The 27940-nt window shown below is 39.1% G+C and overlaps 1 protein-coding gene across 3 annotated transcripts in view; it reads right to left on the bottom strand.

Moving 5' to 3' along the window:
* Window positions 1–19054, bottom strand: part of LOC134540984 (kinesin-like protein KIF18B) — a 63545-nt gene extending 44491 nt beyond the window's left edge. For 2 of the 3 annotated variants that reach the window (XM_063384093.1, XM_063384094.1), the window contains exons 1-7: window positions 18838–19048; window positions 17242–17410; window positions 10200–10435; window positions 9384–9541; window positions 7843–8061; window positions 6582–6738; window positions 3009–3208 (exon numbers count right to left, since the gene is read on the bottom strand). In XM_063384093.1, the coding sequence (XP_063240163.1) occupies window positions 3009–3208; window positions 6582–6738; window positions 7843–8061; window positions 9384–9541; window positions 10200–10435; window positions 17242–17402 (1131 nt within the window). In that variant the 5' untranslated portion in view covers window positions 17403–17410; window positions 18838–19048. Of the gene's footprint in view, window positions 1–3008; window positions 3209–6581; window positions 6739–7842; window positions 8062–9383; window positions 9542–10199; window positions 10436–17241; window positions 17411–18837 lie in introns of all 3 variants that reach the window. The other variant, XM_063384091.1, reaches the window with a different exon arrangement.
* Window positions 19055–27940: the final 8886 nt, after the last annotated feature.

The raw sequence follows: 27940 nt of genomic DNA, 5'->3' as shown, positions 1-27940 counted from the left end.
GCCGATTTAAAGCAATTTGGTTATGTTGCTTTTAAACTTATTTTAATATGGTTGCAATAATCCACTGTGAATTTGGGTAAAATTTCATTCAAAAATTATTTCATTTTAATTCTTTAAAGTTTAATGTGTAGAGATGTTCACGTTCACGTCACCTAAGATTTTGTTCATGGCCGTATGGTTTACCATGGCAGGTAGCACAAAAAAAAATTAGGTTGTTTACAATGGCAAATGTAGCTGCCATGATCAAATAGTTAACGTTTACATTATTTGCCGTTTACATTTACATAATTTTCTTTAAACATTTATGGTTTTGTCTAATTATTTTTGAAGGTTTGCTATTAAATGCAGTGCTGCTGCAACGTAATTTCCTAAAAATGCTTTCGCTTAAAGTGGGAAAGTAGATACTGCATTTGTACAGTAGGGAAAATGGCGGTGCAAGTAAATAAATACGTTAATCACCGTAATTCGTAAATCAGTTCCGTAAAAAAAGATTGTATTATGTAGTTTTAAAAATTATATTTGCATGCATTTTAATATTTTCTTACGTTGCGTAGATTATGTATTTTGCAAACTTAAAAACAATGCAGGAATCGGTCATGGTCGATTCCAAAACCATTGTATTCTGAATCCCACGATTCCAGTGGAATCGGTGGAACCGACCGATTCCGGAATCGGAATCGACCCATCACTAGTACTAACAGGAATATTCAGTTCCTTGGCCAAAACCACTCGGGTACCCACATGCTGGTCAAACTTCTCAATAATTTTAATTTTATCTTCAATAGATAAAGTATTTCGTGGAACTTTATACCTATCCATCTTCAATCAAAATCTTGCCATAAATAATATTGTGAACGATAAAAAAACAAGTGCTAACCAAAACGGACGTTGACTAATGTAAACAATGAAAGCCATCATAGATATGTACTGTACATAATGCAGCACTACTAAATATACGTACTGTGTAGGAGCGCTTTCCGGTAGTATCGATAGCTCAGCGCTTCGGACTATGCTCTGCTACGAGAGTGCTCTATGACACCATAAATAAAACCGTTTGTGGTTCTGCTACGAAAGTTCTCTATGGCAGCAAAGATTAAATCGTTAGTAGAGGAGAGGCACCATAGAACTTGTCGATACATCAAAACGAAAGGTTACAGACAATAGGCGAACTACTTCAAACTTTTCACATCTATGACTAACGTGACGAGTATTTACATTTTTACCGTGTTTTGAAACGTACATTCCGGGTTTTTTGGTTACGTAGCGGTGTAATTTCAGGGAAAATGCAACACGAAAGTTAATGTACAATAAAACGGACCTACATAAAATGACATTTGCGGGAAAACGTAAATAACGAGAACGTAAATACGAGGTTTTACTGTAGTACAAGGATAAAAATGCTTGATATTTGTTCTTCTCATTCATGAACTACGTACGTAAAACTCACAAAATTCAGCAAACAAATGTAGTTTGGTCAAAAATAATTGCTGCCTGTGCAGTATTGCACACAGCAATTACCCTAAATGTGAAGTTACAACACATTCTGAGCAAGAGCAAATGCAAAAAATGAGAGAGAGGTAGAGAGAGAGAGAGAGAGAGAGAGAGGAAGAGAGGAAGAGGAAGAGAGGTAGAGAGAGGTAGAGAGAGGAAGAGAGGTAGAGAGAGGAAGAGAGGTAGAGAGAGGAAGAGAGGTAGAGAGAGGAAGAGAGGTAGAGAGGTAGAGAGAGGAAGAGAGGTAGAGAGAGGAAGAGAGGTAGAGAGAGGTAGTGAGAGGAAGAGAGAGGTAGAGAGGAAGAGAGGTAGAGAGAGGAAGAGAGGTAGAAAGAGGAAGAGAGGTAGAGAGAGGAAGAGAGGTAGAGAGAGGAAGAGAGGTAGAGAGAGGAAGAGAGGTAGAGAGAGGAAGAGAGGTAGAGAGAGGAAGAGAGGTAGAGAGAGGAAGAGAGAGAGGAAGAGAGGTAGAGAGAGGAAGAGAGGTAGAGAGAGGAAGAGAGGTAGAGAGAGGAAGAGAGGTAGAGAGAGGAAGAGAGAGGTAGAGAGAGGAAGAGAGAGGTAGAGAGAGGAAGAGAGAGGTAGAGAGAGGAAGAGAGAGGAAGAGAGAGGAAGAGAGGTAGAGAGAGGAAGAGAGGTAGAGAGAGGAAGAGAGGTAGAGAGAGGAAGAGAGGTAGAGAGAGGAAGAGAGGTAGAGAGAGGAAGAGAGGTAGAGAGAGGAAGAGAGGTAGAGAGAGGAAGAGAGGTAGAGAGAGGAAGAGAGGTAGAGAGAGGTAGAGAGAGGAAGAGAGAGGAAGAGAGAGGAAGAGAGGTAGAGAGAGGAAGAGAGAGGAAGAGAGAGGTAGAGGTAGAGAGAGAGGTAGAGGTAGAGAGAGGAAGAGAGGTAGAGAGAGGAAGAGAGGTAGAGAGAGGTAGAGAGAGGAAGAGAGGTAGAGAGAGGAAGAGAGGTAGAGAGAGGAAGAGAGGTAGAGAGAGGAAGAGAGGTAGAGAGAGGAAGAGAGGTAGAGAGAGGTAGAGAGAGGAAGAGAGAGGAAGAGAGGTAGAGAGAGGAAGAGAGAGGAAGAGAGAGGAAGAGAGAGGTAGAGGTAGAGAGAGAGGTAGAGGTAGAGAGAGGAAGAGAGGTAGAGAGAGGAAGAGAGGTAGAGAGAGGTAGAGAGAGGAAGAGAGGTAGAGAGAGGAAGAGAGGTAGAGAGAGGAAGAGAGGTAGAGAGGAAGAGAGAGGAAGAGAGGTAGAGAGGAAGAGAGAGGAAGAGAGGTAGAGAGAGAAAGAGTGGTAGAGAGAGGAAGAGAGGTAGAGAGAGGTAGAGAGAGGAAGAGAGGTAGAGAGAGAAGGGAGAGGTAGAGTGAGAAAGAGGTAGAGAGAGAAAGAGAGAAAGTGAAAAGTTTCCCTAAAGAATATCACTAGTTTTGAAGTTCAAGAGTCTCACAGCTATCTACAAACACAATGTAAGTGAACAAATCTAAATGTTAATTCTTCTCAAAATTTTTAGTTAGTTTTACAGTTCCAAGACTGCAGTTACCTTCAACTTGATCATCTTGGCCCTTTCTGCATATTTCAGGGTCCTGTGCGTGTCCTCGTAGGCGTTGCTGCACGGGGAAATGTTTGCGATCATGACGGTCTTGCAGTTTCCCCCGAGCGAGTCCTTCAGAAGGCGAGTCAGTTTCGAGTCCCTGTACGGGACAAACTTGGAACCAGCGGCCAAACTGTTGATGCAGTTGCCTGGGGGAGAGAGCGGTTCAGTGTTACAACACTACCGGTCGCTGTGGCTATACTGAAGACACCAACAGAAACAAATACTACACTAAATACAAATATTTCCCTTTAAAACTTAACCTGTAAAAAACATTATAAAGTTATTAGTGTAACTTAATGGCTGTGCAGGTACCCTGGCATAATACCAAGTATGTTAACTACTTGTGAACTTGTTATTTTTACTTCGTGCATAACATTTTAGTTTTTAAATAAAAACCATTAATGAAAGCTTCATGAAATGAATTGTGTATATTAATAGCTATAAATAGATAATTCAGCAGAATTTCGCTGCATTTCGGTACTATGCCGTGTTATTGACTCCCATTCTGGTTGTTTGGCGGTGTATTGACTTAATTTCGCTGTTATTTCGTTTTTATCGCTATTTACCATATAATCTTGCCTCTATGTATGATTATTGACAAAATTATATGGTGAATTACGATAAAACCAAAATTTCACACCTAATACAACACAACACCTTTTTGCACTAAAAATTAACAAAAAAAAATAATTAACTTTTTGACAAAATTTAACTAAAATTACAAGCTAATATTTCATCACTGTCAAATCATTGTAATTTATCTAGCATAAATTGTGTACTAAAATTAATGACCTGAATGAATTGTAAAAAATTAATATATTGTTTGATCTTGCATCTTACATTAGTAACAATTTTTTACATTATTGATGGCACGTTTCAAACACACAAATATTTAAAATTAATTTTTATTTTCCTGAGTGGTTTTGTTTTAGGCATGCTTACAGTTATACTGTATTCGTGCATAGGCGTAGATGAAAATGAGACTTATTTTGGTAAAAGAGGTAGTAAGTTCCATATTTGTTGAATAATACACCTTTTTTTAAGGAATAAAACAATTTATTAGAATAAAAGAGAAATATCCTATTTTAAAAACAAAATTATATAGGAATAAAACCACGAAATCTTGTCTCTGCTTATGACACTATCTGTCGCTATTTGCTGTCTAGCGACAGTGCCACCCAGCGTGTGTACGTTATGCGGGCCCAGTCCATACGTGTGCCTAGACATTTCCATTAGGAAGGGGGGCCCTGCTAAATTTTTAAATCAGAAGCCGAATTTAGAATGTTAAATAGTCTAAATACATTCACTCATTGACTTGTTTATATTTTTGTGCAGTATCAACGAGTTACTTTCACTAGTTAATATTTATATCCGTATAATTTTAACAATCTTGAAAATATGTTACCCCCCCCCCCCCCCTCCCATAGACAATGTTTAAAGTGTACTTACACATTTCCCCCCCTCGAATTTCCAATAGCTTGGTCCAGATCTACCTTGAAATGAACTTCTTTTTTAGTGAACACAAACACAGCAATTCAAACAGAACTTTAACAAACCTCTTAAAATATATATTTTTTTTTTTTTACCAGGCCATTTTAAGGGACCTCATGTTTTAAATAAAACTTAAGGCGGCTGTATTTTTCCAGAAGGATAAAATGTTTTTAAAAATATTGTTAACTAGCTGCAGTACCCGGCTTTGCCCGGGCTGAACATCGGGTGATATATTGTCCGCGAGTTACAGCAAAATGGATAGCGATATGTCCAGTGTGTTGGACATTAAGAAATGACACATAATTACTGTTTGTGTATCTGTGACCTATGATTTTCTGTTTACCCATGGCGATCCGTTGAAAGGTTTAGAAGTTGATGCGCTACAGCGCCATCTAGCGGCAAGTTACAAAAAAAATGGATGATAAAAACACTTTGATGTGCCAACTTTCATGGCGATCGGTCAAACGGTGCAAGATTTTATCGACATCATACATACCAAAATCCAATTATATATAGTCTTATATTTCGAAATTTTGGGGCTTTCACTTTTGCGAAAAGTGGATGTTCAGGACCTCGAATGGTTTGGAACACTCCATCTCGAAAGAAATGATATTTGAAATTCCTGAAATTGTCGATATTTTGGGGCTTTGTCCCCGGAGGGGGAGGGGTGATGTTGAGGACCCTGAATGGCTGGGAAACAATAAAAATCGAAAGAATGATATTTGAAATTTTTTAAATTTTGGGGTTTTGACCCCCATAGGGGGGGGGGGGGGGGGGGTGATGTTGAGGACCCTGAATGGCTCGGAAACACTCCAAATCGAAAGAGATATAAAGGAAAACTTATTACCTACCTATGAATAATTTTCTAAATAAATTAATAAATAACTCTATGTTTAAGAATTTACGTACATACATAATATTAAACTTCAAACTATACACACCAAAAAAAACTAAGGATGTTTGTGAAACTATTTTTTATTTGTCATAATGTTTAAAACATTTGTAGGATTTGTTGATATGTAAAACTGTGGTGGCCATATTCCGCTTATCCAAAGGAGTATAGAAATTAATAGAGATATCCCTCCCTGTACACACCACAAATCTTTGAATTAAGTAAAAAAAAAAAAAAACATAGTCCAAAATGAAACAAAAAGTATAAATAACAACTAATTTGTCAAAAAAATTTATTCAACTGGAATGACAATTTAAATTGTAATATACAAAAACGGTATTGAAAATTGAAACAAATATGGCGACACTAAAAACTGTCAAGATATATATTTTTTTCTTACTCTCTACTTAGTTCCTTACAATAGCAAAACGTAACGTAATGGCTTGAAAGTTATTGCTCGGCAGACATAGAGGAATGACACTAACAGTTTGTATATCTATGACACACGTTACATAAAATTAAGATGTATTTTTTTTAACCCGTTTAAAATTTTTTTTTTTTTTTAGACAAAAGATAGCCTATGTCCATCCCGAGGATATAATCTATCTCCTTGCCAAATTTCATTACGATCCGTTCAGCAGTGACAAGGTAACAGACAGACAGACAGACAGACAGACAGACAGACAGACAGACAGTAGCTCGCTGTAGGAAAGGTTTCGATGGAGATTAAAAACTGACAAAAACTAGCTTCTACTGCGCAGCTTAGGTTCCCCCCTCCCTTCTTTGCGACAGAGAATTTCCGTCACTCCCCTCTCCGTCGCAAAGAAGGAAAGGGGGAACCTACGCTGCGCAGTAGAAGATAGTTTTCGTCATTTTTTTAATCTCCATCAAAACCTTTCCTACTGCGAGCTAGTAGACTTTCGCATTTATAATATTAGTAAGAATAAGAATTAGCACGCTGCAACACTGAAACTCAAGTTTTGAGTGTCACAGTGCCAGGAATATACGAATATTAACGAACGGATTAGACAAAATGCCGATCCGAGTGATTACATTAGGAGGGGCCATGGCCCCCCCCCCCCCCCCCCCCCCCCCCTGTAGGCACGCCTAAGGCCGAGTCTCGGGAGCCGGCTCACCCAGGGCCAGCAGGGAGCGGTTTATGTTCTGCCCCTCGCAGAACCGGGCGCCCCTGCCCCCCGTCGCACTGGCCTTCTCCGACCCCGCCAGGTCTATCATGGACAGCTTCACCAGCTTCTGCTGCTTGGTCGTCTTCACCCTCGAGTGTATGTACGTCTGGAACACACACACCCGCGGGACCGACCGATCACACGAGCGATCCATCGTGACGCCACGCCAAGAGAGAGTTTTGGAACAGACTAACAATACAGTAAACCCTCGATATGTCAGACTAAAGGGGGGGGGGGGGGGGGGGGGGGGGGGGGAGAGAGAATTTGTCAGAGTTATCCGGTAGATAATATTTTAGGTTACACCCAAAGATAACTACATACCAGCATTACAAAATAAAAGTATACAAAGTGGTATCAGTTCAAAGACAGTTGCAATGTGACACACACAATTTATTATTCAGCGTCTTTTAGGTAAAGCACGGCAAACATTCCGCAGCGAAACACAAGTCCGTGGCTGCGTATGGCCGCTAGCAAGGTCAACTGTGAGCAGCGAGCACGAGACGGCCAGGCAAGTGTTGCGCGCAAGGTCACGGTAGTATGCCGGCGCGCCGTGCGCATCTTATCGACTCAGCTGTTGCTGCGTTGCCGCCGCATGCACCTCGCACACAACACCGGGCATGAAAAATTTTAAAGTTTTTTCCAATTTTGAAGGCTCAAAAATATCGGCGCTGCTCATACATACCAAATATACGGTGCAAAACTGTGAATTTTAGGCTGCCGCAAACTTTCGGACCTTCATCTAATACGAGTAGCAATTTAATCGCTGTCGGAACCAGTAACACTTTTCGGGATCGGGAACACTACACTTTCCTGTATGAACACACTGTACTCTTAACAGGGATTGGCTATATTAATATCAAATGCGACAACTATAAACTAAAGCGAGGCTGTTCAGGCCGAGTGTAAATGTTGAATTTGAATTTCCCGCCCGCCCGCAGCGTCGGAATCGTGACGCTGCTGCTCCCACGCCATCTTGCGACCAGTTCGTTCTCGTTTGTTTTCGCTTCGGTAGGTTGACCGTGCGCAACAGTAGAAGTTTTTGATTTTTTTAGTAATTATACAGTCCATTATGTCGATTGAGCACGGACAGAGGCGTAAAAAAACCGAAAAGCAAGTCAGCGAAAAATCGCCGGAAGTCACACAAAGTTAAGCGAATTCCGGCACCGGTCCGGTTAGTTCTGTAGACTTCCAGCGACGGTCTCCAACTCGCCTGGAAGACGGCGTGCGAGCGGGACGACTCGGCGTTGGAGTCGGTGGGGTGCTGGGAGCGGTTGACGTTGCCCTGGGACAGGCGCGCGAACAGCTCGTCGGCGCAGGTGATCCTGCTGACGGTGAGGCCGGGCACCGTGACCCCGTTGCTGGCGTCCTCGCGCAGGTGCAGGTGCTTCGAGGCCGGCTGCAGGAGGTCCCGCACGTTCTCGTTGTACACCTGGCGCCGGAGAGAACAACAACCGGTCCAAGTCACACTCCCGCGAAACCTATCCCCTACCTCCAACCCAATTACAATCAAATAACCACAGACAGGATTTTACGGTATTATTTCTTAAGGCCAATTCCATTTTCGAAACAAGAGATTTGTGTTATTGTTGTTTATGAAAGAAATAAAGAGATAAAAAAAAAAAAAAATTCTTTCACAAGTTGGGTGATGGCTGCCTGGAGCTTGAAATTTACTCTTCAAATCAGTACTATCACAGAGTTTTCCTGATAATTCCAAAATCCCTTACTTTCCAGAATTTGGACACCCTGAAATGCCCGGGAGGGGGTAGGGGAAAGAAAGAATCCAGGCTTAACCCCACCGAAAATCAAACTTTGATCACACTACCGGGAAACAGAAACCGCAAAGGGACTTGAGTCTTAACTGATTAGAAAATTTTATATTTAACCCTACTTGGATAGTATTTTCGTGACAAATGGTTTCATAGTTTTTACTCAAACTGCCTTGCTAAATCATCTAGCTATTCTATTTGTGATAAAATAATCCCTAATCATATAAAAATAAACAGAAAATCTAAGACTCACTTTAAATTTTAAACTTGGGTACATACAAAATATAATAACCAGGGATGTTGCAACATGTTTCTACATTTTATTCTACTAATAGCACCCCTACGATTCATAAATTTGATAAAATAAAAAATAAAAGCTGTTTAGTTGAATTAATTCCACTTTTCATTAACAAACATCGAAAGCCACCGCGGGTACTGAACCTAGCCCCCAATTTATTGAAAATTCACAAACGAGGAAGGAACGGGAAAACCAAATCACCTCCAAGTGTGAAACGAGGATGTCAAACTGAAAGCTCCTTCGAGGAAGGTAGCGAAAAGGCACTACATTGGAATACGGCTGTAAACTAATTCTCAAGACCGTATTCCAGTATCTCCAAGTAACAATTCCTGTTAGGTAACGATGAACTGTTCCCTGATTGAGTTTTTTTCTCCGGGTAAAAGGTAACAACTCAAGAATTCACTTTTTGCAGGAGAAACAAAAAACTCTTAGATAAAAATTGAATTTAAATACTTAAATTCTTCTTGCATTATTCTCTTATTTACCAACATATTTACCAACATAGTTGCCAATGATTAAAAAGAGTTTAAGTGACTTGTCGACTAAAAATCACCAAAATGTGACTTGTTACCTTTTACCCGGAGACCGTCCAATTAATTCCACTTTTTCATTAACGGACGTCATACGCCACCGCAGGTACCGAACGCAACCCCCAAACGAGGGAGGAACGGGAAAACAGCCCCACACCTCCAGGTACGAGACGCGGATGTCGAACTCGAACTCCTCGGACAGGTCGTGGACCCTGCGGTAGAGCTCCACCATCGTCTGGTACGCGATGCCCGGGTTCTCCTTGTTCCCCAGCATCGTGAAGGTCTTCCCAGAGCCGGTCGCCCCGTACGCAAAAACTGCAATCAGCACGACAAACGGTTACTACTGGCTCGCTGTAGGAAAGGTTTTTGATGGAGATTAAAAACTGATGAAAACTAGCTTCTACTGCGCAGCTTAGGTTCCCCCCCTCCCTTCTTTGCGACAGATCATTTCCGTCACTCCCCTCTCTGTCGCAAAGAAGGAAGGGGGGAACCTAAGCCGCGTAGTAGAAGCTAGTTTTCGTCAGTTTTTAATCTCCATCAAAACCTTTCCTACAGCGAGCTAGTAGTAACAATCTTTTAATGAAGGAAGAAAAAAAAAAGAAAAAAAAAAGCACATTCACTAGACTCCAAATTATCCGGGTGCGGGTTATCCGGTTAGCGGATTAACCGAGCCAAATATTTCACTTTCATACATCACAACAACAAAAATAATTTTTTTTTGAAATTCATTTCCGAGTGCACAATGGCAACGGCACTTGCGTAGCATTAAATTAAATGTTATTCAACATTTAAATGTACTTGAAATGTATTTAGATATGTATTAGTACTTTTCTGGCATCAACTCATTCAATGACGAAAATTTCAGCAAAACACCCAAAAAACCACAACACTGCAAATTATTTAATAATTTGTGCTTGTGCCAATAAAGCAGTAGGATTTATGAAACTAGTCAAGCCATATTAAAAATTGTTACCTGAACAGTTATAGCCATCAAAGAGGGCTTTCAGAATCTCCCTCGTGCTATATTCGTACACATCGTTGTTCGATGCGTTTTCACCGAAAACCCTGTCAAAAACAAATTCCGAATTTTTGTTCTTCCTCCTGGTGACATCCCGGTTCCTCTGCGTGGAGCCGTGGTAGAAGAAGAGGTCTTCCGGTTCTTGGGGGTCGAACACCAAGCCTTCGTCGCTGACCACTTCAACGACTTTCCTGAAACAAACGAGACAAACAGGTGCAAACACATGGCACGACCATAGGTTTAAGGCTTTCTCGCTTGCCATCTTGGTTTGTTTTCTTGTAATAACTATTACTAAAGGGCTATTCCTGGGAATTCACCACAATCGCTTTCTCGCACTAGTCTGGTCACAAATATATGCCATCAGATTTTTACAACACATTATTTGTAAGCTGTAAAAACTTTCTCAAGTGATCATAAAGGCCCATCTACAAACAGTCCGAAACTGTGGACGGTCCGTGTCGCGTGGGAAACGGCCATTCTGCAAATGCGATGTCCGATTACAGATTTCTGAAGAAGTCACCAGAGCACAGTAAATATAGAGCGCCAAAATAAAATAAGTCTTTATAGATTGTTTTTCTTTATTGTAAATGAATACACAGCTAAGTTTTAAAAATTATTTTAACTTGTGAAAGTTTTGAGAGATCAATAATATTTAGTTAAAAAGTCAGGCAGAAGCAAATGCTAATAAATGAATAATCACCCTGCCAAAAATAACTGTGTGTTTCACCAACTTTGTCGTGGTCTTCTTGGCATCGAAAACATTGTCAGTTATTTTCTGTTTACCTCTTTGAAACAGGAACCAGAAGTCACAGATTGGAACAAAAAGTTTAAGTTGAACATGTATTTAGCCCAGGGAGAATTTGGACCATCGCCCACACCACCCATGACATGGTCATGTAGGCCAATCAGCAATCAGTGTACATCGGACACAATCACGGACATTGCAATTGTGCATGTGCTTAATAGGGAACACTTGAAGTGACTTAATACTGCTATTATATAACACCTATGTTCTGGCAACAAAATTTATTACCAAATATAAAATGTAAGAAAATAAACATAACATGGCATGCAAGACCATGTCTCAAAGCAGGATTCCCACACTTACTTCAACCATGTAACAAATCAGATCAACCTGACTAAAAGACGACTTGACAAACATTCACAAAAAAAGACTTCAAAAACTAAATACTGTAAAAAGTTTTTCAAAATTTTTGTAGACGTTTTAAATTTCATGTTCAGTATGAATTTAATGGGCAGTATTTATTGAAGTAGTTTGTTAGAACTTTTAGGTAGATTATGTTTTTCAGTTATTCACACAAAAACAAAACACTGTCTGCCATTACATGATGCTCACTACATGTCTACACTGTGTCCATAGCAACACAATCAAATTTGATCTGCAAAAAGTGAATGTTTATTAATTTTGATACTGCCAAAAAAAGTACTTAAATCATATCTTGTTCGCCTTATTCCCGAGCTCATTACACCCCCCCCTCCCCACTTTACCCAACCCATGAACCTCCCACCCACTTCGGCAGCCGTGTGCAATCCATACTATCAATTTCAGTCAGCTTTTTCATTGTTCCAAACCACCCATGATCATCACCGTTCCCCTTTGACCTTCGGTATGCAATCACTAGAGACCTGTAAAATTTGTGGATTCATTGACCTCTAGGATAGACTCCACAGTCCTTTAAATACTTGCGGAAATGACACCTGTTCATTGGCTACTGATGCGTGAGACGTCTCAACTAGGCTGTCCGTAATTCGGCACTTTCTTGGTTTAGTGTTTCCCATTGGCTCACAGTTCCCCGGATAAAATGTGGGCCAATCACAGAAGCGGTACGAAGGTATAGTTGTTTTCACGCCAGCCTATCGCGAAATGAATCCACGAATTTTGCATGTCTCTAGCAATCACATAAATCATATCTTGTAAATCAATTGTGTCGATGGGATAAACGCATTCTCGGAAAGGCGGCTAAAAACCACATTAAAGTTCCATAGTGGGCCGATTACCACGACTGTGGTCGCAAAATTTTAACTGTAAAGGGGCAGTGAGAATTGGCAAGATGATGCAACTACCACCAGCCATTTAGGGAGGAAACTGCTATACCTCACAAACCAATCACAGCACAACTACCTCGAACACAATCTTATACATATATAAATCCAGTGTCCTGATGTTAGTTTCCAGTGAACTCTTCACCAAGTCAACCGATTTCGATGAAAATTGGCATTTATGTGTAATTTTTTCCAACTATAGAGATAGGATAGTTTTTATTTTGATTAATGGTCTTAATAATTTATAATTAATAATTAACTGATTATCAATGTTGATTGGTGTTATTAATTGTAAGTTTCATAAGTCTTAAACAGATGGCGCCTTAAATCAATTTTTTACAGACAACTGTTTACTGGCTGACATAAATATCTCATAGATGGCGCTAAGTTACAATTCAAATTTTATTTTTCTCCATGTTGTGCACATTTTCGTTGATCAATATACTACGTAACCTCGCTTTTTTTGGTATTATTTTTGATGTTATTCTCACGTGTTTACAATAATTATTGATATCTATCTTCAGCTGTCAATCTACAGATATAATAATAAAACAAATAATATTAGCTAGAGAATCAGAGTTCATTAAATTTTATTTCATGTTAAAAAATTTGTAAGTATTAATTAATTCTACCTTTCCTGCAAATTTTATAATCTAAGTTTATAAAAATTACAACAATATATGTATTAAGTGCTTGGTTTTTATTTTCTCATTTTGATTGAATTTTTACTAACTTAATTATTATTTTCAGTAAAATGCCACCAAAAACATTGAATCTCAACAATGCCCGGACCAAAAATATTGTACACCGATTGGCGCTTCATTAAACTTTAACTGTAATTTATCATAGTTAGAACTAATCAGAGTATTTATTAATAAAATGAACTGTGATTTATTATTAGTAGAATTGAAATCGTTATGTTAAACTGTGTTAAATTTTGTCTTTTAAATCCTTTCTAAATCACTCAGCCACAGCAACGTGTGGCCGGGTCTGCTAGTATAACATAAAATTCAACTAGACAAAAAAATAAAGATACAAAAAACAAATTCTTTTCTGATTGGCCGTCACAAAACCCCGATAATTTTATTATCTCCCATCTGTCATTTTCTATCATAATAACGCATACAGAAAATGGCAGAACGTATCTAACTGATAAAAGACCCGGAAAATTGGCACCGCTGTCTCGCGCACCTATCTCGGCCTTTTTTTTTAAAAACAAGACATACATACCCAATATTCTAGAAAGGCATTAAAAAAAACTTGCAATTGAAAACACACAGAAATACAGCTATAAAAACATTTTTAAACATATACTAACCTAGCAAATAATGTGGAAACCAGTAAAAAAGTAGATAGTTAAATGTCTTTTCTATGTAAATTAACTACCTACAAGACTATTAATAAACGATAAGATACATAAATGAAGAACTAGGTAGGTCACTAAAGACCTTGAAGCTATGTAACCAGCTAATCCACCTGAATGATAAATAATATTTATGCCTCCCAAAAATACTCATAAAAGCTACGGAGGGCAGGACATGCAATGCTACACACAACATCCCAGACTTTTCTCAGTCGCATCTAACATTTTTTTCTGTCTTTAAGAATACCTGACAAAACAGGTTAACTACAATCAGGGTTGTAAAAAAAAAAAAAAAACTTTTTTTTTTAGGGTTTACCAGGTTTTTTATTACGTTAGTTATTTTGGTTCTTAGCATGTCCAAATGGAAGCCAAACAAAATTCCGCTTTCTGCCACTCATGTCGAACCAGTAAAGTTATAACATGAAAGAACTTCAGTCCACCAAATCTGACATCTGACTGGGACTTAACAGAAAGGGTATTTCCCCACAGGAGGAGCATTCTCCAGAGAATAGGTATTTACAGTAGTCTGGATTTCCACATGAAAAAATTTTATTATTAAAAATATTGTATTAATTCCTAATTTTTTTTACACTGTCTAAATTTGACTTATTTAATTTAATTTTACAGGAGTGTGAATATGGGTATAGTCCAGATAATTTTGATATTTTGCTAAGCATATGATTTTAATTCCTGTAATAACAAGAAACAATGAGCTAATTTTGGTTGCTATTAGAGTGGAATTCAACCTTTGATTAAAAAAAAATTAAGATATTCTATTTAAAATAAATCATTTGAAAAAATTGCTTTTTATAGAAATTACTTATGAAATTTTGCTGTTCTGTATAAATTAAATACATTTGAATTTGATTATGTGTGCTGACCTTCCCCCCCTCCCCCTAATTACCCCAGTTAATCAAAGTTCTCACTGTTCTGTGATATCGTGTGAATGGTTGGTTGGATCAGGATAGCTACATCTTAAATTGGTAATTCCTAACCAAGCATTAAAAATATTTTACATTGTTTTTGACGTAGCTATGCTAACCTAACCAACCGTCCACAAAGGTTTTAAAGAATTTTTAATGTAGATAACCTAACCTAATCAACAATGAATTCTCACATTTTGACTAAATTCCCCCAAGACAAACGCACACAGGAACGCGAACAATAGCATCGGCTACATCAATGCAAATGAAAGTTATAAACTGTGATTCCTCGCAAACCAGCATGAATTTATCAACGCTGTTTTCAGGGTAAATACAGGAACATCTCTAATGCTTGAAAAAGTATTTTCAGAATTTTATCATTCATTTTCCGAAAAGCTTGCGACGTAAATTTTTTTACCAGTTACATACCTGCCAACTTTTTAGTTTGGTCATCAAGAAAACTTTTAAATTGGGAAAATGTATCGTAAATCAAATGCGGCAATTTTTTATATGCTTTATGTGCAATTATTTTCTATTTTTCTATTCCATTTGGTTTCTGCTAATTTACTAATGACATGAAGGGCATATCGATGGCCTAGAATGAAAACCTCATACAGTCAATATTGTAAATGTACTGGGAAACTAAACCTTGCTATATCACATGTTTGTTACATATTTCAGTCGTCTCCTGATTATAATCCTTAATGCAATTTTAAGACTTAGAATGTGCAGCAGTTGCCTTCTTTGCTTTACCTAACAAATCTGAGGTAAACCTTTGTTCATATCAAACACAATTCCTTGATTTCAACACAGCAATAGACTGCAAATTTTCAGATGACATGGAGGACCTAAATTGGGTTCTGTTTTTTTTACCATACTGAAAATGTGATCACATTCTGAATTACTGTGGGGGATTGACAGAATTGATAGCATTATCTTTGACAGTCTGTTATACTTCAGGAAGCCATCTACTCCACGAACTCTTGATAATTCAGCCCACTTGACATCAACAGTGCCTGCTTTCGTCACTTCCAACCCCGTGTGTGCAGTACTGGTGAAAAAACTATCAATCTCTTATTTTCTTCCTCAGAAAGCACGTTTTTCCTATGCTTAGGACACTTAACGTGTGTAGTTATGTCGGACCTACCTCCATGAGCAATACTAAAATCACATCGGCACACTGTGCAAAACACAAAAGTTTCTCCTTTTTGCGATTTCAGAATACACGGGAATTCGTTGTTGTACGCAGCACGGTAAGTCTGAGTATATTTCTTCTTGGCTAGCTTACTCATTGTTCCCACCACGTAAATACAAACGAAAAAAAAAAAAAAAAAAAAAAAAAAAGGTTGCGCAGCACTACATTGGAACTACGAACAATAGTCAGCCATTTTGAACATAACATAAGGAACAAGAAACAGACCAAGGAGGTAGGGCTGACGTCACAATTGTGGTCCATTCCTCCGTTTAAGGGAGCACTTTTCCGTTGCGGTAAGTGGAAAACAAACGTAGACCGTCCAGTCCAAACCATATACAAATAACTAACTATTTCTTGTTTTGTTTTCATTCCGCCTTCCGTCGGTACGTCGGTAACATGGCCGGTACAGTAGAAGTTGACAGGTATACATGGCCGGTACAGTGAACGGTAATAAACCACCACGCAAAAATAAATCCGTAAGATATTAAAGACGTCCGTAAAACCGTAAAAAAGTATTAAAATTCGTAAAACTTACGGACAATCCGTAAAAGTTGGCAGGTATGCAGTTATAGTACCGAACAAACGTTTACTGAAGGTGATTTTTTTACAATAGACGTGTGTCGTTACATGGACAGAAAAGCAAGGATGAGTTGGTATGGCCATGTCCAGAGAATGGGGGAAAAAAGAGGCTGTCTAAGAAAATGACGGGAGTTGAAGTAAACAAGAAGGCCCCACGGAACATCAAGGAATAACCGGGAAGAGAAGATAGTTAAAGATACAGACAGGAGAGAAGAGGAGAAGAATGGAACAGAGTAAAGGAGGAATGGTGGTGTGACAGATGAAGATGGAAGGTAATCTACTTTGCTGAATCGGCCGCAGGCTGGAAGCTGTTGATGTAGGCTATGTCGACTCAGAACTTACTTTGTTTTCAAGTGCCGCCAATCTACACCTAAAATATTTGCGACAAATCATAAATTAAAAACAACTTTATTTAAATACAAAGCAGTCAATCTGATTTCGGTGGAAAATGGGCCGACGTAGAGTTTAACATAGATTAAAAAAAAGTCTCCATTTTCTTTCACCTGATGCTGTCGCCATTATGAACTCTGATAAATAAGATTCCAAAGGTCAGAACAGCCACATCTTAAATTTGTAATTCCTAAGCAACCATAATAAATATTTCAATAGTTTTTTTTTCAATGTAGCTAACCTTACCTAAACGAGCATTCACATTATTTGAATGAAGTTCGCCAAAACAAACACACAAACATACACGGGTAGACAATTTTTTTGGCAGCAGCAGCAGCAGCAGCAAAAAGCACAGGTATTGAAAAATTTTAGGTATAGATCGGCGGCACTTGAAAATCGCAAAATCTGTACCTGTGGTGGCGTTAATACGTAAGTACCGTGGATTCTCTGACGCATCACCAAGGTCCTCTCCGCTGTACTTACCTCACGTTTCCCTCCAGCTCCCGCTCGTTGGGGGGCCGAACCCGCACCACGACCTTCATCGAGGCGGGCTTCTCATTGGCCGGCTCCGCAGCATGCGCCTTCTTCTTCGCCAGTTTGTTCGGGGTGAAGGCCTTGCCGAGCGAGCGTCTGTTACGGACCATATTTCGGCCTGCGAAAGGTCAGAAACATCGTGTTTTGAAAACTGAACTGAAGTTAGTTAATGGCATCACATAGCTAGGCACACAGTGTGCAGAAATTCAGGGGAAAAAAAAAAAAAAAAAAAAAATGCACTCTTTGAAAAAGAGCCAAAAGACCAGACAGGGCGGAAGAATAGTCCTGTTTCCATGTTTTGTTTTTACCTGTCTTTTTAGGAGAGAAAAGTGCCAACACTGTGTGTTTTCAGAATAATTTTACGCGCGAAAAACCCAGCACAGATTCTTTAAAGCACTGAAGGGGCTCATTACTCATTTATCTTCCATGTATTATGGTTACCGCTCAATTTTCTTAGTTGTCCTATGCACTCCTAGGAGACTGTGCACTGGTTCTGAGACTTACGTTTAGAAGAGATAATAAGCACCAACCAGTGCCGCAATAACCATCCTGCCTCACCAACACAGATACACCACTGATTAAGTAGGCCTGCCAAGAATATAAAATGAAAGAAAAAAATACAATTAAGCTGCTTAAGCAAAAGTCTCAGCTTGTTTAGCAATATATACATGATGAATTGTCCAACCTCAGGTACTTTTGATCCTGAAACGCACATTAGACAGGAAACGGCAGTGAACCAATCCCATGAATTTATCAGGAATTGGTAACTTTTTTTTAGATCACAGCATCCAAATTTTATATACATAAGCAAAATCAAAACATGGTATAAAACCGATATACTTAACACAGGAAAGTGCTGATTTTTGTTAAATAACATTTTCAGGAATAATTTCCACATGATTTAAGTGGATAGTCAACGACATGTATGTTTATTGTGCAACTATAAACCGAAGTGATGCATCGATAAAAAACAAGAAAGTTAGCTAAGACTGATGGAAATAAGTTTCGAGACTTTCATGACATTTGATGTCATTTTCTCGTAGTTGCTATTATCTCAGGCCCAAAACACAAATTATAACAAAATAACTTATTGTTCTCTCACAAATATTTTACACGCACACACACACACATATATATATAAGATAATACAATACCATGGGTATAATAAGTCACGCAAATGTTCATTATTATAAGACTATCACTAGCCAGAATACAAACATTATATTACACAAAGAATATCTGCTGAAAATGTGTTACAAAACAAATGCAACGGAGGTATCGTGTTAGCAGAAAATACAAAGGTATTTACAGAAATTTAACTTAAAAGTGGTGAACTTTAGATCAGCTTCATTTTGCTTCACATGGAAGCCTTTAACACAATTGCATTAATATCTAAATCAGATCCAACTGTAAAAACAAGTTCTGACGTAGTTTTATAATACTAATTCGACATACGCAAGTTAAACTGTAATTATACTTAATGGAAAACTGTGAAGTCGACAAAATGTTAGTACATTAGATTTAATACTAGCAATAAAAACATACCTGAACGTCCACAAATAATTAAGACTGAATCATACAAGTCCAACTGGTAAATGCAAGTAATTTATCTTACAGACCAAGTGATTCCAAAAACAATGCGTACAATTGACATGTCAATAGTTAACACCCAAATAATTAGACTTCAAAACGTTAAAAAAGACAGTCTAGTTAACATCAAACGTTTCAAATCGAGTAGCTAGCCTTTGATTGGTAGTTGACGCCTACGAAAACCGTTGACATTCCTTAATGACCAACCGTATAGATTGTTTCTGTGACCAACTTTTGAAACATTCGAAAAGATTTAAGTTTAAATACTTTGAGTTAGAAAACACTCACATATTTATTACCGTATTCAAATAAAAATAACTGTAACTAAGAAAATTTAACATGATAATTGCATTATATCTTCAAAATTTTAACATATATTTTTAAAAATAGGTTATAGCTATTTATTAGTCATGGCTGTTTTAACACAGCGACCTTTTAGCGTAAATGAACCCTCTCAGAGGAAGAAATATTTCAAATTTTAATCACGCCTTTTCGGGCCCACGTCGACGATCATATAGATAGGTCTGGCCATGGAGTTAGGAATAGTGGCCTGGCAGTTTCCCATCCTTTGTCTTGGCGAGTCTCGTCCGCTTAGTAAGGCTCGTGGCGGACTGCGAACTTAAAACTTATCTGTATTTGTCATTTGAGCTGAAGTTTTGAGAGAGAATGCCTCGCTATTGTATTTTGACTGGTTATAATAAAGTTACAGTTTCTGTCCGACCTTAAATTTTAAATATCATCCATAGTAATATTTGGGAATATTTTTGTTGGTTCATTATTGTTATTAATAAATCTATGATGCGATTTAACTGTAGGTAACTCTTTTGTACAAAACGAACTTCCGCTCACTTACATTAAAAAGAATTACTGAATATTAAAAAATCATATTTAAAAGAATTAATACACTTGCTTGAAGATTAAAAAGTAAAGCAAACGAATATTCTTGATTTAAAAAGCAATTAACTTTTAAAACATGTTTTCTTATCGGAGATAATGCATGAGATAATTCGTGTGTTCCTTGGAATTGGCTCCTAGTAGAATACTGCCCTAGTTGAACATTTAAACAGTTAATTATATGTTTAAGTTCAAAAATTCGTGAAGTTACACGAAGGCCAGTATGGAAAAGGTTTTATGCATCATAATATTTCTGTTTGTCATATTGTCTTTACTCTATGGTGGTTGTTGGTAGTAACTGACGACACCCATTAGTGCTCACATAGACCATTCTGCCACCTCTATGCCTCACTGGGGTGAGTGAACGACAAAGAGAGTGCCAAGAATGGGTGTAGTGCAGCATGGGTTAGGTTAGTGCAGCAACTCGAATGGTTAAAACGATCAAAGGATTCGATTGCTGCCCGAGTGGCAGTCGACTGTTACTGTAATTGTACTTACAATTGTGTTTTCCTATAATCAATTAATGTTAAACTGCCGTCACCCGGCCTCTGTAGAAGCCCGGGAAGTACCTGACGGGCGCTACGAGCATCGCGGTGCTGCTGTTGTCCGGGGGGCGCCAGGCTAGTGGAACACTAGGCTGTTGGTGATGGTTCGTGGGTACTCAGCCCCCGCTTGCCCCACCAGGTACGCAGCGTGAAATCTAACCTGAACTTCCCTGAGGCTGCTCGGCTGTGTGGAGGATGGGGTGGCGCGAAATAATCGTAAGCGGCACCAGTTATGTGGATTTGCGTTTAATTAACGGACTTCTCTGGTGGTACGCACGGGTACTCGGTACTCTCTATGCGTACTCTACGCGGTGGCAGAACCGCTACAAACACTATGCGAATGCGCTGTTCGGCGTCTGAGCCGTTGTACAGTTACATTAACACACGCTGATTACAGAACAAACACGACACAAATATAACACAATGAATTTGCTGTGGCAGTCTCACGGGGCGCGGTTACGAGTGCTCTGGAGATGGCCAGTACCGAAAGTTAACTGTCTTAGGGTGGCTCAGTGAGTGTGATCTAAACTTACACCTTACACTTACTTGAGATTGCAGCCGGCAGGCATATGCGCGGCAGTCTAGCGAAAGTGTGTTGGCTGGAGTCGGCCAGTGCCGTAAGTGGCGTGGTCCGCGACGTGGTGCGGTACCACTAAAGAAAACTGACGAGAAAAACCCGGGTCCGCAAAATACACGCCGAGTCGACGTGAGCTGCTATGAAGTAAAAGAAAAGGTTTAGATATTAACGTGACTACAGAATTAACGATCGGTGAAAAAAAGTGTATGGCTGCTCACGGACACATGTTTTTACCCGGCGCGGAGTGGTTGGAGACTGCCGAACATGGCCGTCTCGCAAGGGAGGGAAACTTTCACCTCCTTTGTGAGCCGGCACCAAAAACTTTCATTAACTTAATTTGCTCTATTATAAGCTAAAAACACGTTCCAGGTGCCCAATTAAAAGGTAGCACCTGGTGATTGGGTGCTTAAGGCTTAACAATTGTTTTAGAGTATTTAATTATTTGAATTGTGGCATCAAGTTGGCGACTGTAAATTTATTAACATATTGTCTCCCTGTGAACTGTATTACTGGGATTTCTCCTAATCCGACTTGATCATTGTCACGGGCACTTTAATTAAGGCCAGTGGCCACAGTGAATGTTAATGAGGTTCGTTGTCTACTCTGTGCATGCGGTGCTCGCACGGTGTGGCTACGACGTACTTATTTAATGTCTGGGAATTAGTAATTTTGTCCTAATGTCTTTTCCTTGAATTGTTTTATGGGTTCGAGCCCCCAGGGTTCCGTGCCCTCAAGTTTCTTTGAGTCTATTGGGGTCACGACCGAGGCGCTTGCCTGACTCATTCCCGCTGGGCTGGGGGTGCACTCCGAAAATGGGATCGGGTACTAGTAGTGCGGAGTACGGGCTTAGAGACCATGGTCGGGATGACGTCAAAACATTCTTCTCATCACAGCAATACTGTTTCAATTTATGATCTCTTTGTTGATTCGCGCAGTTACATCCCTTATACCCCGCTGCACACGGCACATTTGCGCGCGAAGACGAGGTTTAGTAGCAAGCAGCTACTAGGAACAAAGGCAGTCATCCTTCGTCGACCATCGGGTCTAGCCGTATCCGGACACTACAGAGCTCCTCACCACTCGCAGCGCCATCACAATTAACACCGGGCGAGTGCATCATCCACTTTCACCAGCTACCTTATACGGGAATAGTGCCCCTAAAATTCGCATACCTGTCGCAGATAATCAGATCCCGAGGAACCGCCCCGGAACAAGAACACTCAGACACAGACGAGCCGCCCGGGGCGAACCTAGCCGAGCTCGAGCAGCTCATGGACCGATTGTTTTTCCGAGGACAGATCCCGGAGCCAGGTGGGTATCCCAGGTACTGACTCAGACGATTCGAACGCCCCCCATTAGTCATTACCAAGGCCTCAGAGGATGATGACCTGCAGATCCCAGCCGCCATCACTGACCTGCTGGTACAACCCCCCGATGTTCCTCCTGAGTATGGGAGTGACTGACAGGTAAGCTAGTCCAAGACCCGATTAATATTAAGATTAATGGGAAGGGGAGGAGGGGAAGTGGGCTGCAAGGAAAGGTGTGAATGAAAGGGAAAGGGGATTACCAGGAAACTAATAATATGAGCTAAACCAATCCCTTGAGACGCGCAGTAAGAGCTCCGAGGCTCCAGATTTCAATGGCTGTTTCTTGAAGTGAAACTTCTTCACAGCAAGTTGGGTTAGGTCGAGGCAACGGCGTCGTCAGAGCGTAACGAAAAGTGTAAACACTCGGAGGGCTACCAAAATCGCTACAATCAGGACTGGTTTTTAATGATTCGTGCAATGGGGAATTTTGATTTAATACAGTTTCTTGGACATAACGCCATTGCAGTTTTGCTTTGTTTGTAATGCGAAAAATTCATAAATGCAAAAAAAAAAAAAAAAATGGGTGCATGTACTTAGGTACGCGCATGAGAAGTTATACTTCTTTGGCATCATTAAAAAATAGTTTTTAATTGCATGCAAAAATAGTGCGTGAAGTCCCTCCGCGTGGAAGAAGTGAAACTTCGTAATGTGGAAATGAAAATAGGAAGGGGTAGAAATTGATTTTTAGTGAAATCATATTGTATCAAATCAAACTAAAAATAAAGGAAATACATTTGTAACGATTCATAGATTGATTTTCAGAAAGAGAGAGAGAGAGAGAGAGAGACCTAAGGAATGTCTATAAAACTAACTTTTTTATGAGAGCAGATTTTCATGAAATAAATAATGAAATCATTCAATATCAAAATAACAAATAAGACTTTAAAATTAGAAACGTTAAAAACTCACGTAAGTTGGAGGCGGTAATTAAACACCGTTTTAAACAATAATTGAACTAAATAATCACGTATTAGTTCATTTGAATTCTGGCCTATCACGAACAATCACGTGACATCATTATCCAATAAAAAAATAGATACTCGTACGTAAACAAGAAACAATGGTACACGCACGCCACAGGAATGCTCTGGTTTTGTGCTGAAATTTAAAAATTCGATATCTCCTAAAGTATTTGGAATTTCTAATCTCCGCCGCTTTTAATGAAAAGAGGAAGTTGAAGAGCATATAATAAAGGTATTTTCAGATGTTTAGCATTTTTTTTTGGCATATACCGCGACTCTACATATGATGAAATTAAAAAATTCGATATCTCCTAAAGTATTTGGAATTTCTTACCTCCGCCGGTTGTTTTGAAAAGAGGAAGTGAAAGGGCACATAATAAAAGTATTTTCAGATTTTTAGCATTTTTTTTGGCATCTACCGCGATTGTAAATATTTACCAAATCCAGTATTTATTTTCGCCATATCACTACCATTGCTAAAAAGGGTAAGTTTTTTTTTGGTTCATGATATTTATTTAAAAAGTTTTTTGAAGTCGTTTGAAGTTTTTATTTTATTTTTGCATTTTATATGGCCGTGCAGTTCGGGGCAATGCCGAACAGCGTGTTCGGTATTACCCAATCTGTTCGGCATTACCCCCAAATGTTTGGCATTGAATCACCTACGTTTATCAGTATCAAAGTTTTGAACTATATTACAAATCCGTTTTATTTTTTAAAAAAATTTCTTCGTACTAAATAAAATGTAGGCTTATGTGAATCTCAACGGAAAAAAAAACTGTTAAATATTTTTTTAAAATTTATTTTAAATAATTCTCTAGCATTTTTGACATATTCTAAAGAGACCTTTAGAACTGTAACCTCCAGACAACTTTTATGTTTGAACACTGGAATGACCAAGCCATATTTCCTACTGCGGCAGAATTTGGTTACGGCGTTGCCATATTTCGTTCAGCCTTTTGTCTTAAGAGATGGACTCTTTGTTTATACGCCCAGAGCAAACATGTTTTCAGTATCTTCTGATTAAATATTTTGGTGTTATGATATTAAATTTAAATATGGCCCAACGGTAGCAAGTTGGACTCGCATTCGGGAGAACGCAGGTTCGATCCCCGGCTCCGACCATCCTGATGTCGGTTTTCCATGGTTTCCCATTACTCCAGGTGAATGCTGGGATGGTTTCTTAAGGGCTCCGCCTACCTGGTCACACAGACGGTGCGCAGAGCTTCAGGAAAAACAACGCGTTTTCAAAACTACTCAAGATATCCGAGTGGGGTATGTTTACGAAAAGCATTTAAGAGTTCGCTGAGGCCCGAAAAGTACTTTTAGTTTTGGATCATGTTTTTAAACTGTATTTCTAGAAGAGTTAAAATGGCTAAAACACATGTTTTCAGAGTAATTTTTAGGCGTAAAATAACCAGTACAGATTATTAAAAGCACTTAAGGGTCTTACATTACACCTTTATCTTCATTTATCGGCCATATAATGTTGCGGTCACCGCTCAAATTTCACAGTTATCCTGTGACGACGAGAAGACTACGCGTCAATTTAGAGCCTTGCGCTTAGAGGTGATACCGCGCTAGAATCACCAGCGAGCGTCGCGCTTATCATCCCGCCTCACTAACACACATACACCCCTGACGAGGCGGGCCCCTTAACAAAGACCATGGCCGACTCCTCCGCTAGCTCCTGTCATTGTACAAAGTTCTGTAGGCTACCGTCTCTAATGACCTCGGTATCGGCGAGACCTAAAACCCATTCACCTCACACTATTAAAAGAAAAAAATAATATCATTAGGCTAGGCATAATTTGTAGATTAACATATTGCATGCACAGTCAGTAGTTTCGTGAAACCATCGCTGATTTGTAACATGCAGCAGTGCAATTTCTGGCATTTCGGTCGGCTCCTGTTCTTCATGATATTAAAAAACATTGGCCACAATAACTCTCGCCTAAACAATATTTTCTAAACAATAACGACATTCTCACATTGTAGGGCCCAACCCAATTTAATGTGTCTGATTTATAAATAGGCCTATGTGTTTTTTTACCAGATGGTTCGCTGTAGGAAACGGTCCACAGATAAAGCAAACTGGAGCCATTTCAGCAGTGCAAGATGGTTGAAAACTACGAGAAGCCGCCAGAACTTACGGAATACCCGTTACCACTCTTCATGATTAGGTGTATTTGGTTCATATGGGGACAGGGGCTGGGGATCCGGGGATCCGTGGCGGCCATCTTGGATTACGTCATTTCCGGAGGCCATCTTGGATTACGTCATTTCCGGCGGCCATCTTGGATTAAATCATTTCCGGCAGCCATCTTGGATTATGTCATTTCCTGCGGCCATTTTGGATTAGGTCATTTCCAGTGGCCATCTTGGATTACGCCACTTCCGGCCGCTATCTTGGATCACGCCACTTCTGTCCGCCATCTTGGATTTGACCTTGACCTTTGACCCCGGCGGCCATTTTGTCTTTATCTGCCATTTTTTTTGTAGAACATTCCACCATTTTGTTTTTATAGAATATTCGATTACATTATGTCCGCCATCTTGAAAAGCCATAATTTTTAACTTAGAAAATCGGGAAAAAATTAAAGTAATTATAAAAAAATATTTAATAAAATTATAAACACGATGATATCATCATCGAGCCCCCCACTCCTATGCATTACGATTACATCATTTAGCACCCCACTCCTGCGTTACATTTTTCGGTCTGCTGGAGGCAGCCATCTTGTTAAGAAGAGTCCGCCATCTTGATTTCATCCGATGTCATCACCATCCTAAATTACCTCAGTGTATGTATATGTTTACGGTCGAGTTTCTAACCCGTGACAGAGCTAATATGAGCTTTACAGGCAAAAAATCTTCAATATTTTTTTCTTGAAGTCATAATATTTATAATAATATACATTATCATATATTAAATTAACCAGCTCATCGTTGCGAATGCTGATAATTTTATAGAAATACATTTTATTAATTTAAATAGATTAAATTTTATGAAAGAAAAATGTATACTACCATAGTATGTCATTCAGGACCAGAATTTTTTTCATAGTCCTATCATACATGTAAGCATACTAAATAAATTAATGTTTGTGTATTCGTGTTTAAAAGCTGCATAGATATTTATTGGTTTGCATATAATATCATTTCTTAGAGTCAGTGTTTGCGTACATGTGTTTAAAATCTGCATGGAAGCAGATATTTAGGTGTTTGTGTATAATTACATGATCATTTGACGATATCAAATTAAGTATAAGTACCTTGAGGAATATATGGTATGAATTTAAAAAAAATAAATAAGCGGTAAATCTATATCGCAACTGCTAACTAAAATACTTTTCATGGTATTTATATTTCCTGTAAGAATTATTGTTTCGTTCGGGTGTAAAATATTTTTTAAGTAATCTTCAATATCAGTCATTTCGTATCATACAACAGGTATTTTTATTTCTTTAAAATTGTTTTCATCAGACTGTCTGTATCTGAAAACATTATTCGTTTCATCAACATTAGCTATATAATTAAAAGTTTGTTAATCCGTCAGCGCAACTGACCAGTTTCCCTGCAGTTGTATTGGAGGAAAAAATATAGAAGTTAATTCGCTACTAGCACCTGACAATATTGCTGTAATACTCATGTTTACAACTTACTGGCTAATCAATTTACATGCATCTGTTTATATACTTTTTTTACACGAGAAAAGTTTTACCTGTAAAGTTTTCAAAGTATCACAGCTCGCTAGGAAAGAAAGTATGTGCAAGCTTTGAATATATATACTGTATAGAAGTCGTGAGTGGATAGGGTTTACTCTACGTTTTTCAGAAGCGTATGAGGAGCAGCTTGGGAACTTCACCGCTGCAGTGCGCTGGCGTAACGCCCTGTATCGTCTTAGTTGTTATTTACACGTTAGAGCGCAGAACTGTCGCCCGCTGTCATTCCCCGCACCCCCCACCTATCATTCACTGCAGCTCAAGGTCGTTCAGCAGGAGGGGGAAGGGGTGTTTGAAGAGTTCGACACTTGTCCGCTAGGGACCACCACAAGTCGATGCCCTAGAGATGGTGGCGATTGCGGCGGTGAATTAACCAACTACCTCAAAACCGTATTAGAAATTTCAACCTGGGCTGGCGACTTATATACAGTATATATATTCAAAGGTGCAAGCAAACTGCGGTTGCAGAAAGTCGTTAAACGTTCCAAGCCTCCTGGCTTGTCACAGCCCGTCGGGGAACGAGTGCGTATTTCGTGCACGTCAGTGCTGAGGAATGCGTACCCCAGTTTGCGGAGACATGTCATTAGTCGCGCGGATGTTTCACGTCAGGTTTGGCGACGACACATTGGTGACTGTCTGTGACTGCTACCAGAAATATTTCACGAATATTTCGACAGATATATTAAACATAGTTTTCCACAGTTTTCAGAGTTAAAGTTTTGTTTCCTATTGTAATTGTATGATATTTTTGCACCTTTTAAAATAAATTACGAGTTCTCTTGGAGGCTTTAAATCTCCGAAACTATCAAAGTAAATAACTGTTTTACCTCGTTTCACATATGCTGTCCAGTGAGTACCACTGTTACTTTTACTATATAAATTAACAATTGAAGATTCGTTAACATTAGGTTTTTCTGGAATTCCATCTCTCATAAACACTCCTCTAAAGTTCTTTATTTTTAGTTTATGAGCATATTTTATTAATTCCGTG

The sequence above is a fragment of the Bacillus rossius genome, chromosome 17, assembly GCF_032445375.1.
Source record: "Bacillus rossius redtenbacheri isolate Brsri chromosome 17, Brsri_v3, whole genome shotgun sequence".
In the NCBI taxonomy this organism is placed as follows: domain Eukaryota; kingdom Metazoa; phylum Arthropoda; class Insecta; order Phasmatodea; family Bacillidae; genus Bacillus; species Bacillus rossius.
This window is presented reverse-complemented; position numbering and strand designations above follow the sequence as displayed.